At 42.4% G+C, this 26201-nt stretch overlaps 1 protein-coding gene across 3 annotated transcripts in view; it reads right to left on the bottom strand.

The window, feature by feature from the left end:
- The window catches only part of sh3kbp1 (SH3 domain containing kinase binding protein 1), a 172391-nt gene that overhangs the window by 98434 nt on the left and 47756 nt on the right, over positions 1-26201 (bottom strand). For all 3 annotated transcript variants that reach the window (XM_033032764.1, XM_033032763.1, XM_033032765.1), the window contains one exon: positions 23205-23328. In XM_033032764.1, the coding sequence (XP_032888655.1) occupies positions 23205-23328 (124 nt within the window). The remainder of the gene's footprint in view (positions 1-23204; positions 23329-26201) is intronic.

Here is a 26201-nt window from a genome sequence, read left to right as displayed (position 1 = left end):
TTCAATTTCTTTGTTGAATGCAAAATAGTTTCATTGTATTTTGTTATTCTAGGCTATATCTATCCACAGTAAACAACAATAGATTAATGTAAAAACTAATTCCATCTGTTTTATTGACATTTCTTGATTTCCATGTCAACTACTTATAATTTGTTGGCATAAAAAAATCTTAGATTTTAAGTTACTGAGAAGCTCTTCCTTTTACCTTTAGGTTTTCTCCCTTTTCCATAAGAATTGGAGATTTTATAATTCAGCAATTACGTGCCTGGATTTATAAACTAGAGACGTAAAAACCTGAGAATGCAGATACAAATCCCATTTTGGCAATTCAGTTACAAAATGAAGGTGCTTTCTGTGAAAGTGATCAAGAAAGCTGATGGTCTGAAATTAAAAAAAAAAAATAGGATTCCAAATGACTTTATGAAATCTGCCATCATTACTCAGAGTGGTTTATGTTATACAACAGTGACAATACATTAAATATCCTTCATTTTTTGTTTGATACAAATTTGGCTGATACACCAAATGTATACACAGTCTCTTGCCCAGAGTAGGTGAATCGAGGACCAGAGGACATAGGTTTAAGGTGAAGAGGAAAAGGGGGGTAACTTTTTCACACAAAGGGTGGTGAATGTACGGAACAAATTGTCAGAGAAGGTAGTTGACGCAGGGATTATCCCAACATTTAAGAAGCAGTTAGACAGGTGCATACATAGGACAGGTTTGGAGGTATATGGACCAAATGCTGGCAGGTGGAACTAGTGTAGCTGGGATGTTAGCCGATGTGGGCAAGTTGGGTCGAAGGGTATGTTTCCACACTGTATCTTTCTATGACTGTGACGCTATGTATAAAATCGTGATAAGTACATGAAGAGTCAATGAAGACCGAGACTGAGGGTTACAGGAAAGTCAACCATCCCTTCCCCAGGTACTTTCCCTTGCCTCCCTCCCAGGCACACGCAGTAGTACTTCCAGGTGAGACAGAGGTTCATATGCACCTACTCTAAACTCATCTTGCTGGTATAACCTGCTTCCCTACCAATTCAGAATAAACATTCCTCACCAAGAAGGATATTAGCAAACAAGATAGATTCACCACAACTAGAACTACTAAGACAATTAATGTACAGTGCCCTCCATAATGTTTGGGACAAAGACCCATCATTTATCTATTTGCCTCTGTATTCCACAATTTGAGATTTGTAATGGAAAAAGTCACATCTGGCTAAAGTGCACATTGTCAGATTTTATTAAAGGCCATTTTTATACATTTTGGTTTCACCATGTAGAAATTACAGCTGTGATTATACATTAACCATGTTGCTGTGGCTTTGCAATCACATATGTGCTGGTATATGCTGGCAGATTCTTCCCCTGAAGAACATTTGCTGCCATGGACTCAGTGTCCTGGGATAGCAACATTTGTAGCGGGTAGGGCTACAATCCCATTGTACCGTCATAGCTGGTAACTGCCAGTGCTGATTGGAAGAAATCTTTCACAAAGTGGGATGTTGTAAAGGCATTGTGAGATCAGCAGCTGGGCATCCGTAATAATTTTTTTAAATGTCAGTTTGGTTATAAATTTTAGTAAATATCTGGTAGGAACATTTCTACCAGAAGATATAAACATTTCTCTGTTATTGTAACGTCAGCAGCTGGGCAGCGGTGGCGTGAGATGGCAGTGACTCATGCAGCAGTTTGATTTTAGTGGGATCATGTGAAGGTTCCAATCACCCACACCTGTCCCATTGTGATGTCACATATGTAAATGAGATCCATTGTGATTGTACATCTGTGAGGTGGCACTGACTCATGCAGCAGTTTGATTTTTTTTTTTTTTGATGTTTTGTGAACAATTTTATTCAAAATCTGGGGAAATAATTGACCAAATCTAGAGAGGAGTGCATTTATGAAATCGTAAGTTAAATCCCTACCGAAAATGTAAAAATCTCCACGTTTTTGCATCTGGTTTTCGAGGAAATACGTTTCACATGCAAAATGACGCACACACACAGTTTTAAAAGTATATAGATACTAGACCAAGTGGGTCCCGTTTGGTCCCTGTCCCACGGGAGGCCTGGTCCCCCAATGCAACCCGTTCCCCCAATGCAATTTTTAACCACTCACCCATAGCCCCCACAGGAGGCCTGGTCCCCCAATGCAACCCATTCCCCAAAGCAATATTTCACCATTCACCCGTCCCCCAAAGCAACCCGTTCCCCCAACGCAATAATTCCACCTCTCAGCCATAGCCCCCAACTGTGCAGCCAATCTCATTTCTGTAGATTAACCCTTATTAATTCATGCCATTTATAACCTTCACCACACATATGTGCATGCCACCCTTTACATGGTATTACGGTACTACACAAAGACTCTCTCTCTCAGGCACACTAGTCAGCAAAGCCAGACGCAAGCAGCTGGCTGTTGAAATGTTCCTGTGTATTTAATGGAATAAAGTTGGATTTCACCATGAGTGTGTTTTTCTTATAGGGCCGCCGATAAACATGGTGTCAGAAGTGGGATTCGAACCCACGCCTCCAAAGAAGACTGCGAGTAGCTCCTTTTCGATTTGAGTGTAGTGCTGTTCAGCGACAATCATGATACGGAAGGCATAGGCAACTGGTCTGGAGCCCTTTCCTTCGTCTTGTAGGCAAGCAGCGCCCAGTCCATACTAGGAGGCATCACAGGTAAGGGTGACGGGTAATTTGGCATCAAAGTATGCGAGGGTTGGAGCGCAAGACATTAGTTGTTTGAGGGTTTCAAATGCCCTCTGCTGGTGTTGGTGCCAGGACTAGTGCGTATCCTTGTGGGTCAGTTGTCGCAGCGGGGCTGATAGCTCGTTGAAGTTTGGGATGAATTTTCCAAGGTAGTTTACCATGCCTAAGAATCGTTGTCGAGCAATCACGTCCATAGGTGCTGGTATTTCGTTGATGGCAATGGTTTTAAACGGGTCTGGCTTAAGTCCCTTGTTGGTGAACATGTGGCCCACATAAGTCACTTCGTTGATCCAAAACCTGCATTTGAGAGGGTTGAGTTTGAGATTTTCCTCCCTGGCACAATCCAGGATCTGTTTCAGGTTTGAGTCATGTTCTTATGCATTGCGCCCGGTGACCAGGATGTCGTCTACAATTATGTAACATGGGTAGCTATCAAAGAGTTGTTCCATAGTACGCTGGAAAACCTCACTGGCTGAATTGATGCCAAATGGCATTTGTAAAAATCGGTAGCGTCCGAAGGGCGTCGCGAATGTGGTTAACAGGGAGGATGCACGGTCTAGTGGCATTTGCCAAAATGAGTACTTTGCACCTAGGACAGAAAAAACTGTGGCTTTACCAGGTTGGCAGCGACTTCTTCCACCGTCCGCATTGAGTGGTGTAGCCGTTTGATGGCAGTATTTAAATCCTTAGGGTTATTGCGGATCCTTTCATCTTTGTTCTTCTTGACTGCTGCAACCATGGTGGAGACCCTGGAGGAGGTCTCCTTGACAGGGGCTATTACACCCAGTGATTCCATTCTGTCTAATTCAGCTTTGACGCGGTCCTCCATTGCATGCAGGATCAACATGAGGACTAAAGTTGTGCCAATGAGAGTCAAAGAAGTCACTATGACTAAGAACCAAGAATAATACCGTTAGAAACATCAGCCAAACCTTAGGCTTACCAAAATCAACTGTTTGGAACATCATTAAGAAGAAAGAGAGCACTGGTGAGCTTACTAATCGCAAAGGGACTGGCAGGCAAGGAAGACCTCCACAGCTGATGACAGAAGAATCCTCACTATAATAAAGTAAAATCCCCAAACACCTGTCCAACAGATCAGAAACACTCTTTAGGAGTCAGGTGTGGATTCGTCAATGGCCACTGTCCACAAAAGACTTCATGAACAGAAATACAGAGGCTACACTGCAAGATGCAAACCACTGGTTAGCCGTAAAAATATATGGCCAGGTTATAGTTTGGCAAGAAGTAATTAAAAGAGCAGCCACAGTTCTGGAAAAAGGTCTTGTGGACAGATGAGACGAAGATTAATGCCCCTGTCCCACTTAGGAAACCTGAACGGAAACCTCTGGAGACTTTTACGCCCCACCCAAGGTTTCCGTACGGTTCCCGGAGGTTTTTGTCAGTCTCCCCACCTGCTTCCACTACCTGTAACCTCCGGCAACCGCCTGCAACCTCCGGGAACCGCACGGAAACCTTGGGTGGGGCGCAAAGTCTCCAGAGGTTTCCATTCAGGTTTCCTAAGTGGGACAGGGGCATTCCATATCAGAATGATGGCAAGAGCAGAGTATGGAGGAGAGAAGGAACTGCCCAAGATCCAAAGCATACCACCTCATCTGTGAAACACGGTGGTGGGGGTGTTATGGCCTGGGCATGTATGGCTGCTGAAGGTACTGGCTCACTTATCTTCATTGATGATACAACTGCTGATGGTAGTAGCATAATGAACTCTGAAGTGTATAGACACATCCTAACTGCTCACGTTCAAACAAATGCCTCAAACTCATTGGCCGACGGATCACACTACAGCAAAACAATGATCCCAAACATACTGCTAAAGCAACAAAGGAGTTTTGCAAAGCTAAAAAATGGTCAATTCTTGAGTGGCCAAGTCAATCGCCCGATCTGAATCCAATTGAGCACTCCTTTTATATGCTGGAGAGAAAATTGAAGGGGACTAGCCCCCAAAACAAGCCTAAGCTAAAGATGGCTGCAATACAGGCCTGGCAGAGCATCACCAGAGAAGACACCCAGCAACTGGTGATGTCCATGAATCGCAGACTTCAAGCAGTCATTGCATGCAAAGGATATGCAACAAAATACTATTCTAACATGACTACTTTGATTTACATGACATTGCTGTGTCCCAAACATTTTGGTGTCCTGAAATGGGGGGGACTATGTATAAACACTGCTGTAATAAGAGAGTTCGGTATTCCGACTGCGCATGCCCAGGTCAAAGGTCATTATACATAACATTGTTGGAAAGCAGTGGAGCAGTGGACCTTCATTTCTTCCGGTTTTTCCAGCTTTGATTCCTCTAGGTAAGAAAATACCGATTTCAAACGGACGAGCACGATCTCGTTCGCTCACCAATAAAGCAATAAAAACAACAAACTAATCTTAGCTTTTAACAAAGGAACAATAAATATAACAATTTCAGTTTGAAAACAGTATTTTCTTTACCACGTTGAAACATCCAATGATAAATGGAAATACAATCCTGGTAAGTTATCTTTAACTTGCTTATTGCAAACTCACATGAGAGTCTATTCTTTTCCACAATGCTTACTCCATATGCTTACCCGTTTATTTCACTTCCATTCGTGACTCCAGTATAAAAAGCTCCCACGACTGGAGCTTTGATTCCCCCCTGCAGAGTTATCATGTTGTTCTTGAGTTGGTCGTCCAAGATATATCTAAATCCAGCTTCCTTCCACCCTGCCTACTTCCGATTCGAGCCTAGATTCCCCAGTGCAGTTATCCCATTGTTTTTTTGTTGGTCGTATGATGCATGTCTGAACCTGGTTTCCTTCCTCCCCTGCCTATATTTGATTGGAGCTTTGATTTCCCCACGCAGAGATATCACGTTCGTCAAATCACAAAACACTTTATGCTATTTCACTTTGTAGTCTCGTTATTCTTTTTTTTAGAGAAGGTAAGAGTCCAAAATGAAAGAGTGCAATAACAAAACAACACTTTACAGGTTGGCATTAAGCAGGGTATTCTAATATAAGCCGGGGAACTGCAGATGCTGGTTTACAAAAATAGTGCTGAAGTAATTTACCAGATCAGGCAGCATCTCATAAAGGACATACATAAGTGACGTTTCAGGGCAGCACCCTTCTTCAGACTGATTGTCGTTGAACGGGAGGGAGTGGGTGGGGATGTGAGTGCCAGATGAGTAGACACAGACTAGAGATAAAAAAGGAGACATAAAGGTGAATGAAATGGGTGCACATCCATGTGGGGCACAGGGAAGGGAGGGGACAAAATGATGCCAAAATTAAAAATCTGCCAATCAAAAACTCCCCTCACCTGCACTTATCACTGTGTTTCCCCCCAACCCTCCCCTTTTTCAGCTTTCCCTCTCCTACTAATTTCAGAGTGATTAGGTTTCAGGTTCTGGACTCAATAGTGCTATGGAATATTCAAGTGTTATAGAATTATGTGGTTAGGAGATATTTATTAAATTAAGATGGGAAAAACAACCTGTTCACAGGTTAACTTGCAAGGATATTTTAAGGCTATTGAAACCAGTCATCAGGTGTAGGTCTTTCTGAGCAGTGCCATCAAGGACAACAGATGAATGTGTCTGTTAGTTGACCCTCATTGAAACCTCCATGATGAGATCAGAAAGACATTGGAGCCATCTCATGTATTAGTATATCATTAAAAAGTATTTCCCTGCTCTTCAATGCATAGTTTATCAGATCATTTAACATTCTGTTTGTGTATCCAGGGAGCCATTCCTCAACACTGTAACAAACCACATATATTTTGGGTGATTGGGTTCTGTCCTCAGAAGCTTCTAGACCTTCCATATGAATGACTGACCCAGCAAAGTAATATTAAGAGGTGGCATGGCACCTACGATATACTCCCATTGTTAACTCTGCAAAGTTACCTGACTACAAGCAAAATGTTAAAGCTAAGTATTGTTGTCTTTGTGTGCCATAGAAACTGTAGTTAATCGTTTATTGTTGACTTTGTTAAAAATATATAAAAGACTTGAAGTACTTTTACAACCCAAATTTCCACCAGCCTGGCTGTGTGGCAATAAATTATATCTAATCTATCTAATAAATTATATCTAATCTATCTAATCTACTTAAAGTTACTAGATTCTACCGAGGTCTCCAAGAGAATGTTTTTCTCATGATAAATAAAGACACATATCAACCAGCTTCAACCACCGAGTGGCTTAGTTCAGAAGTCACAACAAAAGGAAAATGTTTCTTTAATAAAAGTGTACTTTTGAATGTGTATAAAACATAAATAGCAAAATCTGCATAGATGTTCGGCATTGCAATACACTGCAGTTCTGTTCCTATGGTGTTGTGGTAGAGGCAAGCATTTATTGCTCATTTCCAGCCTAAGTGAACATGTTGTTTGCATACAGCTATCATAGTTCTGATGAAGGGTTTTCAACCTGAACTGTTTAGTTTCACTTTCCACAGATGCTGCTTGACCTTGCTAAGTGCATTTCACATGTGTTTTATTTCATATTTTCAACATCTTCTATGTGACATTATGGATTTGGAATATGCTATAGAATAATGGATACAAACATCACAAATTCATTATGCAGCATCTCAACTTGGATGCTGAAAGAATATTTTTGCAGGTCAGTGCAAACATCCATTGTGGACCTAAAGTAAATGGGTCAATGTTTATAATGGTCATGAAAATCTCCTCCTCCTACAAAGACCTTTTCCAACCCAGTCTGATCATTTATTTTAAAAGTGCCACTAGCATCAGAAGCAACCTAGCATACACAAAGCAGAAATGAAGTTAAACAGAACAAGATATGATGTCATATGGGTGATTCTTCAGTAAGTGTTTACTGGAAGTTTCTTGAAACCCAATTATAAAACTTAAATCTTTGCAACTTTGAATGTTGTTTCACATAGATGAACATCTCTACTATGGGAAAAATATGTTTAGCGCAATCTTTTAGAGAATTTAATTTATTTTTTCCTCTTCTTTTTCCAGGTTGCCCATTGCATTCAGTCATATTCGTCTCATTTTTATGATGAACAACACTGTAAAATATTACTGATATAAGAATATAAAATCAAATTTTTGTCGCAGTCTTTCAAATTATAGAGTATCTTCCTCGAATAAACCACCAAAAAATACTTTTTCAGTCTAACGCTTTGATTTTAAACCTTCGTAACAGTGGTGATTTTCAGCAAGAATGGTACCAGTCACATAACCTTTCACCAACTTCCTTTAAAACAATATTAACCAGATAAATAGGCAGAAGCATACTGTTCATTTATCAATTACAATTCATAATTATGGTAATTGTTGTATTATTTTACACATTATGAGCATAAAATACTCATGTGACGGCTATGACAGCGTGATGGAGATGACCAATTTCGGGCGTGGGAGGTATTAATCCGTTATTAATCACGTTCATCTCCGTCAATTACACCCGATCTCCCGGACTCCAGCTCCAGCCGGACACAAAGGCCTGTTCAGCTCTTGTTCCCCCCCCCCCCCGGGGAACAAGGGCTGAAGAGGGCTGGGTGTGGAGAGGGACATCGTGTCACGGGAAGTGGCGACAGCTGCAACAGGCCTTTGTGTCCGTTGGAGATGGAGCTGGAGCTGGAGCTAGATGGATATCGGGGGTTGTTACGGAGATGGCCGTGACGGACACGGAGATGGAGCTGGAGTCCTGGAAATTGGGGGTTAGTGACAGTTAGGGTTAGGGTTAGGGAATAAAAGATAAGCTGGAGGAGCTGGAGCTAGATGGATATCGGGGGTTAAGTTACGGAGATGACCCAAGCCTTTAGCCCAGCATGGCCTCGCCGGAAGGCCATGCCTGGCCATATCGTTTGGACGAATGGCATATGGCATGAAAACATCTCCAGTACAAATCAAAAAAGAATTTAAAAAAAAAAATTTCTAAGCGTTCAACACCATTTGAAGGTGGCGCTGATTAAAGGTACGTACCCATTACGCAGCAAAAAACTGAGTTTTCACACGCTTCTCGTCTCGAGAATCAGGAGAAATCAGGAGAAATTCACAAGGTAGGGGACTTTTGAGGGCGGAAGTGCACGTATAATCCATTCAAATCCATGAGGGATTGCTCGACAAAGGTGAGTGACGGTAAATGATTCCAATCGTCGGGCCAAGACATTTTTGAAAAAAACAGTAAGATTTATAATTTTATCAAGACGAGCTCAGACTCACACAGGTTAAAGCACAAGCATCTTTATTGTTCAGGTAACATTAACTAAGCAGATCATCACACGTTCACACTGCTACTCTAACTGGTAGACAGTGAGTAGGACCTTACACTATGAATGTTGTAATTAGGCGGGGTTATAATTACTAAGCATTCTAATTGGCTAACATGTTATAGCCAATCTACATCTCTTCTTCTATAAATGAAAAGTAGATAAAGCGTTATCACTACGATGAGTACATAAATTGTTAAATGCAAAATGCCACATCTAATAATACTGGCTAAACATAATCGGTTAAACATTGGTTAAACATAGTCGCCATATCTAACAGGCAGCTTGCTAACCCGGTCCTCGTACAGTAAGGAGCTGCCTCATCAACCTTTTCATCCGAAAAGTTGAGGGCACGTTTGGGTGAGCCCGAGGGGCTCTGGGGCGAGACCGTAGGGGAAGACCATCGCGGGGGTACCGGTGAACCGGTTACAAAAGGGGATGGGGGAGCAGACCAATGCGGGGAGTGTCGGGGAGTAGCAGCAGCAGGTACTGGAACGGCTGGAACAGCAACCACTTTAAAGTTCAATGGAGGTGAGTCAGGACCCTGGAGTGCCGGACATCGTTCCTTCACTGGAAGGAGGTGTTGACGGGTGCGTCTGTAGATGGTACCACTGACATCGACAAGGTAGGAACGTGGTTCCTTCGCGGGACCATGGATGAACCCCAGTTTGGTATGTCCTTTGTCTGTCTGTAGACTAACCACTTGGCCTTGGACTAGTGGCTTAAGTGGCTTGATGGTTTTGTCGAAGGCACGTTTATGCGTGTCTCGATTGGATTGCACGCGCTTTTGAACTACAGCAGGACAGAAAACTTTGGGCTTTAAGTGATCCTGTGTCACTGGCAGTGGAGGCCTGGTTCGGCGGGACATCAGGTGCTGGGCTGGAGAGCCTAAAATATTGTCTCTGGCAACATTTCTCAGGTTCAACAGGTCCAGGTAGACGTCAGATTTGGCCAGATAGGAGCGTTCCATAAGTTGTTTAGCGCTTCGAACGCGTTTGGCAGGTCCATTGGACTGTGGGTATTCTGGGCTGCTGGTGACATGATGAAAGATCCACCGTTTGGCAAAGTCTTTGAACTTCTGGCTGGTGAATTGTGTCCCGTTGTCAGTCTGAAGGCGGGATGGAATGCCATGTACGGAGAAGTGTTGTCGGAGTTTCTGGATGACTATTTCTGAGGAGGCGGTTGGCAGAAAGTCAATTTCAAACCAACTAGAGTGCGAGTCCACTAACACGAGATAGTGCTTCCCGTGCCAGTCGAAGATATTGGCAGCCACAGACGACCATGAGAGGGGGCTGCTCAGGATGGTGACCAACGGCTGGTGATCAGTTTCTACCTTGAAAGTTTTGCCAAAAATAAAGTATTTGAATTTGGAGCAGGCAAAAACTATGGCGAGCAGTTCTTTCTCTACCTGTGCATAGCGCTGTTCGGTATCCGTCAGCAAAATACACCACAAAAAAGTAGCGTTTTCTACCCAAGAAAGGTTTCTAATTCATCCAAAAGACCTAATAATTTAAATCTCAACAATTCTTTAGATGGGATTGAGATATTCATACAAACGTTTCATACAATTACCCCATTTAAAAAAAGAAAATCCTCAAGTTAATGTTAAATATTGGTCTTTGTTCTTTGCAGACATTTAAGTCAAGCACAGAACACAAAAAAAATTAAGTAGTATGTGTAGCGGCAGATTTTTATATCGTTCAAGAGATTACTACCTCTAGCCACTAAAGTAAACTACATGATTAAGGAGAATGTCGTAATACGCATGTGAGCTCTTCATGAGACATTCAGAGCTTCTTTACAGGTAAATCTTCATAACACAGTCTTTAGATTAATAGTTTCTTTATTGTTGAAGAAACACAATAAGATACATCCAACCTTCTTCTGACTCGTACACTATAATCTTCGTCAAGCTCCAGCATATCGCTTTAAACGTTAGAAAACTAATCGTGTCTCCGTTACACTTCACATGGTCAAAGGGTAAGCTTCCCTCTTTAACTCCAAAACTAAAACTAAAAATTAAGCTTCTGCGCAAGAAACCTAGCTCCAAATACGCCCTAGAAAACGTCATAAATCCCACCCACATAACGGGCAGTCTAAAAGTTAAACGCAAATGCCATAATTAATGACACACAAAACAAGCCAAATGGCCACTAGAGTATGTTTAGCACAACTAACATCAAATCGTACTATCATCATCCCAAGGAAATGTCCAGCAACTTTAATCAAAAGACAATGAGAGAGAAAGATTAAAATTAATGATCTTCATGAACAAATGCAAAACTTGTTGAAATGGGATGAAATAACAGTAAAATGCTTTGTAGGAGCTCATGCCAGCATATAGAACAAAAGACCTGTAACAAAAATTCATGTGCGTTCTTCACAGCCAGATTCAAACGAAATTATAATATGGAATATGTAAATGACAGATATTAATAACCACTCAGTGCCTGCATTCACAGTAAAAGACAGAGCAAACAGAAAAATAGGAAAATGTTAACAACCATTGTCCTACAAAGTGCGAGGAGCTTTAAATTACTGGAAAAGCAAATGGTTCCAAAAGCTGGCAAATCCCCTGGATTTGATGGCCTGCATCAAAAGGTATAAACCAAAAAGTGGTTCTGCAATGAAAGCCATATATTGGCTTATATCTTCCAGCTTTCAAATTCCCAGAATGATTATTGTGGAATGGAAGGTATCACAATGCCAACTTTGCCCTCCTCAACACCAGGTCGCTCAACAACAAAGCCCTTGCCCTCCATGAACTAATCATTGACAACACTCTGGACTTCCTTCTGCTCACTGAGACCTGGCAACAACCCAATGTCTTCTTCTCCCTCAATCAAACATCCCCACCTGGATTTAATTACATTTCCAAACCCCGCCCCTCCCGCCATGGAGGTGGCCTAGCTGTTATTTTTAACCAGAATTTTCGTATCACTGAACTCACCTTCCCCCCAGTAGCATCATTTGAATTCCTCGCCTTCAAAGCCCTTTCCTCCATGACAGTCATCCTCATTTACCGGCCACCTAAACCAAACCCCTCCTTCCTATCTGACTTCACTGAACTCCTCACACTTGCCTCATCCCTCTCCCCACGTCTGCTGCTACTTGGTGACTTAAATATTCACATGGACTCCCCCACCTGCAAGCTTGCATCTGAATTCGCCTTTTTACTGGACAACTTCTCTCTCACTCAGCACGTCACCTTTCCCACCCATGACAAAGGTCACATCCTTGACCTGGTCTGCTCCACAAATCAACCGGTACTCGACCTCCATCCTTGCCTCTTCTCCCTCTCTGATCATAAGCTCATACGGTTCACCATCCCTTCTCCGACACCTCGCCCCCGCTTCCTCCGAGAAATCACCTTCCGTAATCTAAAATCCATTGATTCCCACCATCTCTCTGACCTGCTCTCCACCACTCTCCCCCTGGACTCAACCCCCATCTCACCTGATGATCTCACAAACCATCTCAACTCCACCTTGTCTACCTCCCTCAACACTCTGGCCCCCCTCAAAACAAGAACCGTAACTTTCAACACATCTTCACCCTGGTACACACCTGCACTTCGTAAACTGAAACTGGTCGCCAACTCGAACGACTTATAAAGAAATCATCTCTCACAGTCCACCTTGAATCTTACAAACTCCACCTCATTGACTACAAAGATGCTCTCATTGCTGCAAAATCTGCCTACCTCTCCTCCATATTCACCGATCCCTGCCTAAACCACAGAACCCTCTTCTCCACAGTGGGCAACCTCCTCAAGCCTCAAGCCAACACTCTCCCTACCTCTACTCCGGTTCTCTGCAACTCATTCCTCCACTTTTTCGCTGATAAAATCAGCACCATCGATCAATCTTTATCCCCTGTACCCGACTCCCCAGCATCTACTCCACCACCTACCAAGGCCCCTCCTTTCAACATCTCCACTGACCTCCTTACCCCTCCTCCACACTGCTTCCTCTCCCAGTTTGACCTGGTCACCCCTATTGAAATCTCCAAACTCATCAGCTCTTCCAAACCCACTACCTGCTCCCTCGACCCTCTCCCCACTCCCCTGTTGAAGTCCTGCCTCCCCGTTCTCTGCCCCTACCTCACTAATCTCTTCAACTCCTCATTGTCCCAAGGAATTGTCCCCTCCGCTTTCAAAACTGCTGCCGTTACACCAATCTTAAAGAAACCTGGTCTTGATCCCTCCTCTCTCATTAACTACCGCCCAATCTCAAACCTCCCCTTTCTTTCAAAAACCCTGGAGCGTATCGTTGCGTCGCAACTTCATTCCCACCTCCTTGCGTATAACCTACTTGAACCCCTCCAATCTGGCTTTCGCCCCCTCCGTAGCACAGAAACTGCTCTCCTCAAAGTCCTCAACGACCTCCTCACCTCTGCTGACACTGGTTCCCTCAACATCCTCATCCTCCTCGACCTGAGCGCAGCCTTCGATACAGTGAACCATAACATCCTGCTCACCAGACTCAAAGACCTCGGCATTGAAGGCTCTGCACTCAGCTGGCTCCGTTCCTACCTTTCCAACAGATCCCACTTCATCTCTCTCCACAACCACACCTCTGCTACAGCCGCAGTCACTCAAGGCGTTCCCCAAGGCTCCGTACTCGGCCCCCTCCTCTTCATCATCTACATCCTCCCCCTTGGTCAGATACTCCGCCACTTCAATCTGGACTTCCACTGTTACGCTGATGACACCCAGATTTACCTTGGCACCAAATCCCCCCACAACCCCCCCCTCTCCCATATCAACTCCTGTTTGTCAGCTATAAAAACCTGGATGCAACATAATTTCCTCAAACTCAACAGCGATAAGACAGAATTCCTCCTCATAGGCTCCAAAGCCACACTCAGCAAAATCAATAACCCCACTCTCACCATCGACGGCACCACTGTCTCCCCATCTCCCCAGGCCCGCAACCTTGGCGTGATCTTTGATTCCACCCTCTCCCTTGAGCCTCACATCCGCCATGTCATTAAAACCTCCTTCTTTCATCTCCGCAACATCGCCAAACTCAGACCCTCTCTCACACCTCCCGCTGCTGAAAGACTCATCCATGCCTTCATCTCCTCCCGACTGGACTATTGCAACTCACTTCTCCTTGGCATCAGCTCCACCTATATCAACCGACTCTAACTGGTCCAGAACGCAGCCGCCCGACTCATCACCCACACCAAATCCTGGCATCACATCACTCCAGTCCTCAAACAACTTCACTGGCTTCCCATCTCCCACCGGATCACCTACAAAATCCTGATCCTCACCTACAAAGCCCTCCACCATCTGGCCCCCCCATATCTCACTGACCTCCTCTCCCCCTACCAACCCTCACGGTCCCTCAGATCCACATCAGCCGGTCTCCTCTCCATCCACAAGTCCAACCTCCGCAGTTTTGGGGACAGAGCCTTCTCCAGGGCCGCTCCCAGGCTCTGGAACTCCCTCCCCCAACTGATCCGCAATTCCGTGTCCCTCACCATCTTCCAGTCCCGCCTCAAGACCCATCTCTTCACCTCTGCCTATCCTTAGCCCCACGTCCCCGTCCCTTTTCATCTGTGCATTAATTGCCTCATACTGTGTTTTGTATTGAATTCTGTCTTTACTTTGTGTACTAGTCATGTCTCTACTATTTATTTCATTCCCCTTACATGTTTTTCCTCTACATGCTCAATTTTTGTAAGGTGTCCTTGAGACTCTTGAAAGGCGCCCATAAAAAATAAATTATTAAATGTAATCGCACTGCTCAAAATAGAAAACTGGAAACGGCCAGGCCAGGCCAGTAATCCTATCATCAGCAGTGGAGAAAATGCGAGAATACATTATCAAGTATAAAAATGCAGAGCACTTAAGAATCTGAAACAGGTTGGCGAGAATAGTGATTTCTCGATTGGGAGAGCACACTCGAGAAGTATGCAATCAATTTTGTAGGATTTAATAACAGCGGGATATACAAGGAGAAATTAATAAATATGCACCTTTGGTTCTTCAAAGACAAGCCATGGTTTAATAATAGCAAAAAAATTAATTCTTAAATTTTGGAAGGGTACATCAATACCAACGCTTAAAATGTGGATTGCAAGTATGTTGGACACCGCTCATCTTGAGGAAATGCGATTCCTCCTAATGGATAAATCAGACCAATTCATAACGAGTTGGTCTCCATTCGTCGTTTTTTTGGAATCATATGGTGCAACACAATTGTAAAAAATAACTGTTTCAGGACTGGACGAGGGTTGGTCAAGATTATAAATAATGATCTCCTTTTCTTTTTTATTTTATTTTCTTTTCTCTATTCTCTCTCTCTCAACTTTCTTCATTTACTCGTTTTCTTTTTTCACACACTATATATTTCACATCTTTCTATCCTTTACTATCTAACTTCTTTTTCTTATTCTAATCTTTTTTCAGTGTAACAAAAAAAAAAGAAGTTGTACATAAAATGTATTATGAAAATATATATTAGGCACTTTGGTGCCATATGACTGTACTTACTTCTAATAAAATAAAATATTAAAAAAAAAAAAAAAAGACAAGCCATAAGGAAACAATTTAACAATATTACGGGCTTACAGCAATTAATATGATTAAGGACGATTGCTAGGCAGAAAATAACAGTGTTCATGTAACTTGTGGAACGTCACAAGGATCACTGTTTAGAGTTCAGCAATTTAAAAGCTGTCAATTACTCAGACAAGGGCACGGTGTATCAGTCAACATACTTATTAGACCCATTTCTAGAGTAAAGTGGATCAAGATTAACTGAAGATCTTACCCCATTCTCCAAACCCCAAAAGATATATCAATGCTATTTGGAATTACCAGCAGTTGGATACATTGCAGGAATTTTGGAAAATGCACCGTTAGCCATTTTGGGATGATGAATGAGAATGCAAATCATAAATAAAGTCTTATGACAGAATGTTGCAGTACAAAGGGATGTTCTCGTGCATGAAACAATGCCATGCGGATACAGCAAGTAATTATGAAGGCAAATGGAATGTTAATTTTTTTTTAATGTGAGTCTTTGGAATATAAAGTCAGTTTTATGGGGTGCTGGTGATTCAATATGTAAAGTGCCACATAGTATTTAATAATAACCATATGTAATGGAAGATTATTATATCATTCAAGGAATCTTTCCTCTAGCCACTATGATTGAAGACAGGGGTAAGGAGATTATATCGATATGCATCCACGAGCTCTCTAGAGACATTCAATGCCGTCCAAAGATAAATCTTCAAAACAGTCTCTTAATTAATAGTTTCTTTATTGCCATAGTAAAACCAGTAAGATATTCATCCAAACTTCTTCTTTTTTAAGTACATTTTGATCTTACTCGTAATCAAACTCGTGCACGGTGGAAAGCTGTGACCTCTCCCCCATGCTATTCAAACTAAACTAAAAACTACTCACGTCTGCGCGAGAATCCCAGCCGCAAACACGCCTCCGACTACATAATAAATCCCACCCACATAATTACAGGCAGATAAAATTTAAAGGTAACTGGTTATAGTTATAACATACTGAGTGAAGCTAAATGGCTACTACACCATATTTAAGGAGGGATATAGTTGCAATGGAGGCAGTGCATTGGGTTGATTCCTGCAACACACCAAGAAAGGTTGGGGTGGAAGATTGCAACCTTCACGTGGTCCGCCCTGTTTCGACGAATGCAATCAACCCAGTGTGCACAATGAAATAAGATCAAATAGAACAAGTTGTCCTACAACTTTAGGCTGTGTACGCCATACGCAAGAAGAAGAAGACCAAGAAAGGTTGAACAGGTCAGGCCCATAATTAAAGTTCAAAAGAATGAGAGGTGATCTTATTGAAGCATTATAGATTCTCCTAGAGGTATTACCTAAATATGATAGGACATAATTTCAGAATATGTATTTGCCCATTTAAGGGGTATGTCAAGAGGAATTTATTCTTTTGAGTATTGTGACTATTTCAAATTATCTAACATAGTGACCTGTGATGGCAGTCATTGAATACAAGGCATCTTCTTCTTCTTGCGTATGGCGTGCACAGAATACAAGGCATGAACTTGAACCACAACAAAGGCAAGTATGAGGAGACTGAGAAAGTTCTGAAAAGACAAAGGTTGGAAAAACATTGTTGTATGTAACCTATAAACACCAACCCCCCTCCCTTTTTCTCCCTCTGTTCTCCCTGTGCCCCAGCTGAATGTGCACCCATTTCTTCCTTTCCCCTTCCACATATTCCTTCCTCTCCCTTCACATTTTGCAATTCTCTTCAATAGGAGGCGCCGTCCTGTGTGGTATGGCTGCCCAGCCTGCAGCTGTCTGTTTTTCATCTTTTTTTAATTTTTAGTTAGTTGAGTGTTTTGTTTTTCGGAGTTCTAGCCTTTTTTATGTGGGGGGTGGGGGAAACTACTTTTCAGGGTCCCTACCTGGTCGGAGAGGCAGCTTTTCTCCGGGCTGCACCGTCGACCCGTCCTCGCGGCCTACCAGCGGGCCTGGAGCTCCGTTTCCTGAGGGGACCGCCCAGAACCTCGGCTTCGGCGGCGGCGCAGCGCTGGAGCGCTATCGCGGAGCGGAGCGGGCGATGCCTTGCCCGGATTGCCGAGCTGGAACTCCGGTGAGCTGAAGACCGCCGAGTAAAACATCGCGGAGCTGCGGGTCTGTGGAGAGGCCAGCCGCGGGCGGCGGCGCTGAACTTTTCACCGGGAGCCTGGGATCTCGCGACGAGATCGCCAGTGGTGGAGCTCAATCACTGCGGCCTTGTTGGCTTCGGAAGCCGCGGTCTCTAGTAAGGAAGCGGCCGTTCCAGGTATCCCAAGCCGCTGAGAGGTTTCTCCCGACGCCGGAGCTACATCACCCGGCGAGAACGGCCTGGAACATCGGGCCTCCGTAAAGGCGACTGTGGAGGCCTCAATAGGCCCGACTATGGGTGGACATGGGGATGGGGACTGGACTTTGTGCCTTCCCTCATAATGGGAATCATTGTGGGGGGATGTTTTTATGTTAAATTTCTTTAATGTTATGTCTAATCTTTATCTGTGTGCTGCATGGCAAGACAAGTTTCGCTACACCATTTGGTGTACGTGACAATAAATGTCCTTCTATCTTTATCATCTTATCTCCTCAGACCTTTTCACCCCAGGCCCTTATCCAACCATCTGCCAATTAAAATCTCCCCTCATCCGTCTCCACCCATTCCTTGCCAGACGTTATCCCACCCCCAACTCTCTTCCAGCTTTCTTCCCCCTTTTACAATCAGTCTGAAGAAAGGTCCCGACCCCAACATCGTCAACCATGTTCACAGATGTCACCCAACCCGCTGAGTTATTCCAGCACTTTATGTCTTTTATTGTTAAACTAGCATCTGCAGTTCCTGAGTCACCATTTGATTTAGTTCATTATTTGTTTGGAGGATCAACTTTAGCCAGTATATCTACTCACAAAAGAGTGCCATGGAACTTTTATATCCATTAAATAGATTAAAATCTTAGTTTTCAGCCAAAATATGAAAACAAAAAAACAAACATGTACCCTCTCAACACTATAACGTTGTTTCAACCTAGGCAGTAACTGAAGGCCTAAAACAGAATGAAACCTATGCTAGACAACCTCAAAAATAGGTTGTAATGAATCACAATGACGTAAGGTACATTTGTGTCCTCCCACACTGGAAAAAAAGCTGCACAAAATAATCTAAGTAAATATAACCACTAGATTTATTTGGCCTTTATGGTTAAGAAACAAACTAAGTACAAATGTAAATAGAAATTACATGAATTCATTTAGAAAAAATATTCTCTATCATCAAATTTCAAGGAAATTCTTCCAATCAAGTCAAATTCAAATACATATTTCTAATACATGGATTCTTATAATAGGGCAGAAACATCCAATTAGCTTCCAGTTCAACAATTGTTTCTGATATAAAAAAATATCAACTTGATTCTGTTTCTCTCTCAAGTCTAATCTGTTGATTATTTTCAACATTTGCAATATTTTACTTTTAAATTTTACTTTTTAATTCTAGACTCCTGAATTAAAATACACAATTAAATCAGCTGTTTGAACATTATCACATTGACGATAGACAATAGACAATAGGTGCAGGAGTAGGCCATTTGGCCCTTCGAGCCAGCCCCGCCATTCAATGTGATCATGGCTGATCCCAAATCAGTACCCCGTTCCTGCCTTCTCCCCATATCCCCCGACTCCGCTATTTTTAAGAGCCCTATCTAGCTCTCCCTTGAAAGCATTCAGAGAACCTGCCTCCATCGTCCTCTGAGGCAGAGAATTCCACCGACTCACCACTCTGTGAAAAAAAGTGTTTCCTCATCTCCGTTCGAAATGGCTTACTCCTTATTCTTAAACTGTGGCCCCTGGTTCTGGACTCCCCCAACATCGGGAACATGTTTCCTGCCTCTAGTGTGTCCAAGCCCTTAACAATCTTATATGTTTCAATGAGATTCCCTCTCATCCCTCTAAACACAAGAGTGTACAAGCCCAGCAGCTCCATTCTCTCAGCATACGACAGTCCTGCCATCCCGGGAATTAACCTTGTAAACCTACGCTGCACTCCCTCAATAGCAAGAATGCCCTTCCTCAAATTAGGGGACCAAAACTGCACATAATACTCCAGGTGTGGTCTCACTAGGGCTCTGTACAACTGCAGAAGGACCTCTTTGCTCCTATATTCGATTCCTCTTGTTATAAAGGCCAGCATGCCATTCACTTTCTTCACTGCCTGCTGTACCTGCATGCTTACTTTCATAGACTGATGTACAAGGACCCCCAGATCCCATTGTACTTCCCCTTTTCCCAACTTGACGCCATTTAGATAGTAATCTGCCTTCCTGTTTTTGCTACCAAAGTGGATGACCTCACATTTATCCGCATTAAACTTAATCTGCCATGCATCTGCCCACTCCCGCAACCTGTTCAAGTCACCCTGCATTCTCATAGCAGGGTGACAATGTTCTTGACCTCTTACACCATTTCCAATGAGCTTTCATTCAGGAAAGGAAGTAGGTGTGGTTCCTTCAAACTCTTTTTCAAATTACCCAACTAGTCAGCAAAAGGGACATATTCTTTCCATGCAATACCCTCCAAACCAGAAGTTTCATCCCAAATTAACCCATTCTCTTCCAAATGGGAATAAATCCTCTCCTGAAGAATTATCTCCAATAGTTTCCCCACTGTTGATGTGAGGCTCACCGCCCTATAATTCCCTGGATTCTCTGTACTTCCCTTCTCAAAGAAAGGAACAACATTAGCTACTCTCCAGTCCTCTAGGACATCAACTGTGGCTGTAGAAGACACAAAGATTTTCATCAAGGCTTCTGCAATCTCCTCTCTTGCCTCTCTCAATAACATGTGATAAATCCCATCAAGTCCATCCACCTTAATGTTCTTCAAGAGCGCCGACACCTCCTCCTATTTAATCACAGACTGCCCTTGCATGTTAATTCTAGACTCCTGATTTAAAGTACACAATTAAATCAGCTGTTTGAACGTTATCGCATTGACAATGTTCTTGATCTCTTACACCATTTCCAATGAGCAATCTCAGACAGCCCTTGCATGTTAATATTCTCTTAAACTGCTCTTGTATTAGTATTCTCATCAAACTGCCCTTGCACATTAGTATTTTCAGAAAGCTAAAAAAATAACAAGAATTAGAAAATGTATTCCAGTTTTAACAAAGTGATTAAAATGCTCCACTGTGTATCTTCGCAAACAAAATTTCCACATAAGAGTATTCCCAACATTCAGTGTATGTTTTAAAATACTCAGTAGGGACAGACAACGTGCAATGTTGTGGCATCTATAGTTTCATTAGGAAATTCTTCACACCTTTCTAACAGAAAATGCATGTCCTACAACTCTTTTTGATGAAGGTGGAATGTTTGAGATCATTCTTGCAGTTACAAGCAATTGTATTTTTTCTATCTTTTGGGGAACTGATTTTGTTTTCAAATAAATTATGCAAGATGTACAGGCTCTCTTGTGTTTGTGGCCAAATTAAACTTGTAGAAACTAGAACATTTTTAAGCAAGTGAAAATATGATTCCAGTTATGGATACATCATATCCTACTTCATTGAAAATTAGTTTCAATTCATGTTTTAATGCAATGGCATTCTTATTCAATTCACCTAAATACCTCTGTACTTAATATGAAAGTAATACAGATGTATTTGCACTTGAATTTAAGTCTGTTGTAGTAGCTCCATGTATCACAAAGAATATTTAGGTCAAGTGATCCAAAATCAAGATATAATGCAGAAAATTAAGACGACTAGCGAGACAAATTTAAACCAGAAAAGCATGGCATCCTTTCAGATGTTGATTCATCCATGATGCGTGTCCACTATGTTCTGGTTTTGATTCTCATTTCCATCATCCATGTCCATGTTTTGATTATAGAGTGCTACTATTTTACTGCAACTAATTGATGTGGACCATTGTCACTTTCAGAATCCTGACATTCATAGCATACCATCAAACGCCAGCTCTACAGCAAATATCAATATATTACTTTGTAGCATGATTAATTAATTAAACAAATTTCAATTTATTTTCCTCTTGGAACATAATCTTTAGGCCACCAGCATAATCAGTCTTACGCTGGACACGTCCTTTTCTCCCCTCCCCCATCAGAAGTTTGAAAATGCATACCTCCAGATTAAGAGACAGTCTCTTCCCAGTTGTTAGTAGGCAACTGAACGGTCCTCTCATTAGCTAGAAAGGGTCCTTACCTCCCAACAACCAGGGGCGCCGCACGAGTGGCAACCCCGCCAACAGTTTCGTCCGTTTAAAAACTTTTAGTGTGTGCTAAAAGTTTTCTGTAAATGTTCTCCGGTTTGTTTTATGTGGGGAAAGCGGTGGGGGTTGGGGAAAACTTTTTTTTCAATTCTTACCTTGCCGGAGATGCAATTACTTTTCAGATCATGTCTCCGGTCGCTCTGCGGCCTACCATCGATGGAGCTGGAGGCCTCCTCAGACTGACCTTGGGCACCACTGCGGGTGTGGACTTAACATCGGAGTCGATCCCTTGCCTGGGATCGCTCCAACGCGGCATGCGGACTTTACATCGGGAGCTCGAGGTCTCGGTAGAGGCCGAATCGGGGAGTTCCAACATCGCGGAAGGTTCGACCAGCCCCAACGCGGGGATCGATCGCCGGCGCGGGGGAGCTGACATCTCCCCAATGCAGGAGCTGATCGCCCTGATGTGGAGAGTTAAAATGGCGCCGGCTACGAGAGTCAAGATCGTCCCATCAACGGAAGGCTCGAGACCCCCGACCGCGGGAGAGCAAAGGGAAGAGATTTAACTTTCTTTCGCCTACATCACAGTGAGAAATGTGGAGGAGTCACTGTGGTGGATGTTTATGTTAAAATATGTTATGTGTGTTCCATTGCTTTCTATTGTATGATTGACTTGGCAAATGAAATTCCTCGTATGTTGCAAAACATACTTGGCTAATAAAGTATTATTATGATTGTGATCTACCTCATTGGAGACCTTTGAACTCTCTTTAATCAGACTTTATCGTGCACTACGCATTGTACCATTTATTAGTGAACTGTGGACGACTTGATTATAATCATGTATCTAGTCTTTTCTTAGACTGGATAGCATGCCAACAAAATTTCACAGAGTAACTCAGCACACGTGACAATAATAAACTAAACTCAACCTAATCATTATATTCCCTTGTACTGCAGTCTTCAGGAATAATCTTTTTCGCCAAGGAGCCATACAGATGATCTGATCATATTTTGATTTATTTATTTTATAATGTCATTTGACATAATCTGAGAGATGAGTAAGTGGGTAAATCTATTCTTGTTGCATATAGTCATTGCCTGCCTATTGGCGACTTACCAATCAATGATTGTATATTGTCTAGTCTTGCTGTGTGTGGATATGAACTTCTTCATACTGAGAAATGAAAGTACTTAACCATCATTCAATCATCAATGAACAACCTCTGATCTCATAACGGGAGGTATTTTTTGATGCCCGTTATAGAGTTGTGGCTTTTCTGGAGGTCATGTTTACTGCACTACAGCCACTATGTTGTATGTTAAATACAATGAGAAGTGAATCAAACTGGCCAATATGCTTTCTGCGACAGTGGAGATCTTAGGAGGAATCACTCAACACTTCTGGCTGAACATGAATACAAATGCTTCAATGTTAGCTTTACTCAGAAATATGCACATCACAGATTTACCTATTCCACGACTTTTAAGTGAAGTTTCATTTGAAGACATCAGGCTGCCATTGGAGATCTCGCCACCACTAGCCTCTGTAGGTTTCTTGGGTTGGTTTTCTTTCTTTGCATCTTTCTTTAATTCCTATAAGAAACAAAAAATATTTGTATTGCACTGGAATTTATACAAATGGTCACTATGACATTAAATAAGTCCAACTTTAAGCAAACTCTCCGAACACATTTTTAATGTGATAACTACTCAGAAAAAAAAACATTTTTGTTGTTAACATACAAAAAAGACACATTTGTTTTAAAAGCAATGTGATTGTTCAGAGTATATGGAAATTAAAGTCACCCACCATCATTTCATGCAGGTACGTGCCGTCAGAGTAGGTAAGGTAGGCAGTGCCTACCCTGAATAAAATTATAAAATGGTAATTATTAAATATAAATAGTAAAGGCACAGGAGAATTATGTTTACCTAAGAGATTGATCTCTTAGGTAGGCATAATTCTCCCGTGCCTTTCATCCGCAGTACATTTAACATAGAAACATAGAAAGTAGGTGCGAGAGTAGACCACCAGGCCCGTTGAGCCCGCACCGCCATTCGCTCATGGCTGAACACTAAACAGACACACTTACCCACAAACAGTAGACACAAGACACAGAACACAAGACACTACCCTCCCCTTTATACCGCTATCACCCCTCTCCACCCCAAGAACCGCGTGATCTCCTGGGGGAGGCAAAAAAACGGATAAAAACCCAGGTCCAATTCGGGAAAAAAAATCCGGGAAATTCCTCTCCGACCCCAATCCAGGCGATCGACACTTGTCCAGGAGATCACTCAGGTCTTACTATACTAACCATACCTAGGTCCATATCCCTGCCCTCTCCCCGTAGCCCCTTATCCCCTTGGCAGCTAAAAAACCATCTATTTTAGACTTAAATATATTTAACGTTTCTGCTTCCACTGCTCCCTGGGGCAGTGAATTCCATAAATTAACCACCCTCTGGGTGAAGAAGTTCTTCCTCATCTCAGTTCTAAAAGAGCCCCCCCTTATTCTGCAACTATGTCCCCTAGTTCTAGTTTCCCCGATCATTGGGAACATCCTCGGTGCATCCACCCGATCAAGGCCCCTCACGATCTTATATGTTTCAATGAGATCGCCTCTCATTCTTCTAAACTCCAAAGAGTAGAGTTCCAGCCTACTTAACCTTTCCTCATATGTCAATCCCCTCATTGCAGGAATTAATCTTGTAAACCTTCGCTGCACTGCCTCCAGGGCTAGTACATCCTTTCTAAAGTATGGAGTATGTAACACGCGGAAGTATGTGCTACACACGTGCAGTCGACGCTGCTTCAAGCCATCAGTGGCAAAGGTCTATAAAAGCAGCTGAAATTCTGTCTTTACACCGTGGACTGGGTGCATGTGCTGCGCAGCGCAGGTTTCTTGGCGGATTTTTCAAAGATTTGATAGTGATTATGTTAAGAGTTTCTCTAAGCAATCATGAGGAAAAGACCAAAATAATTAAAAATGGCAGATCAACGCCGGAACTTAAAGAACTTCAACAGTGCAAAGGAACAAAAATAATTAGAACACTTAAAACAGCTTGGTACAACAGGAAAGAGTCGCTATGCAGTTGTATTTCAACAAATAGAATGTGGTAAGTACATTTCTTTGAGCTATATGTTTTTAAATACTTTACAAGAAAAATTACTTTATAAAAATAGACTGACAAATGACTTTATAAAAGTCGAGAGAACAATCTGCGATTGCGCGGTTTTCAAGATTTTTTCGAAAGCCGACTGACAGCTCACCGGAGAGAATAATCTGCGCATGCGCGGTTTTCAAGATTTTTTTTTTTTTTAATAAGCCGACTGACCAAAGGTACTGACTGCCTACCCTGGCTAATTACTCACGGCACATGCCTGATTTCATGAGACTACTATTAAAATATTATCTGTGTTTTTTTTATTGTAATAGCTCTTGGCTAATTTAAGGCAAATATAATTTCAGAACTTCCATACAGTCATTTTGGAACAGATTTCTCTACATTAGGGCAGCACAGTGGTTCAATTGTGAGTTCTGCTGTCTCAGCTCCAGCAACCTAGAGTAGATTCTGATGCCTAGAGCTGATTGTTTGCACACTCCCCATTTTTCCTCCTGTTAATCCTGGCCAAATTGGAGAGGCTAGGACTATAAAATGGGGTAAAAGCTTCAGGGCTGCTGGGAGATTTGGTCAATTTGGAATTGCTCTCTGCAGAACTGGGACAAGCTGCGGAGTGGTACCAGTGAGTCTAGAGCCTAGATACAAGTTGTAAGAAAATAATAAGAACATCTGCAGACCCTGTCAATTAGGTGCAATTAGATAGTAACATTCGGGAGGAAATGTGGTCATTTAAGGAGTAGTACCCCTCAGCAAAGAGTAAACTAGGAACTATGCCATGAAACAAGACAAAATAACTGTCCCTACATCATCAACTCGCTAAATTTCTATAAACTTTGCTACCAATATTCCTTTTACCTAACGACAATAAGGGAATGGAATAGGTTACCACGCAACACACGTGCTGCTCCCGATGTCAAGTCATTTAAAAAGGGGATTGAGCAACTAGATCTCCTCAACTTGGTCAGAAAGGCCCACTTCAAAATGTAATCACTACTCTACTAACTCCGACCTGCGCGACATAACCACTGACGAGGTGTTTGCGCAGTAATCAACCAGAACCAGAAGAGGAAAATCTTCAGTATCAGAGGGAGAGGTTCACTGAGTGATAACAGCGTGACGCGGTATCGAGATCAAGTGTCCGTGAACTGTGCGCTAGTGCTTTAAATCATTTTGTAAATTGTAAAAATCTAGCTTTTCGTATTGTCATGGGATCCGGATTTTGTAAATATTATATGTATGTAAATAAACTTAGAGTATATTAAGAGTTAGAAAGTTAAGATTTAGATTGTGTTAAGTCCGCGGACTGTCATTTGTGTTGGTGCTTGTGCGAGTGTTTAATGC

This window comes from Amblyraja radiata, chromosome 14, assembly GCF_010909765.2.
Source record: "Amblyraja radiata isolate CabotCenter1 chromosome 14, sAmbRad1.1.pri, whole genome shotgun sequence".
Taxonomy (NCBI): Eukaryota; Metazoa; Chordata; class Chondrichthyes; order Rajiformes; family Rajidae; genus Amblyraja; species Amblyraja radiata.
The sequence above is the reverse complement of the archived record's forward strand: the minus strand, read 5'-3'. Positions and strand labels throughout refer to the sequence as shown.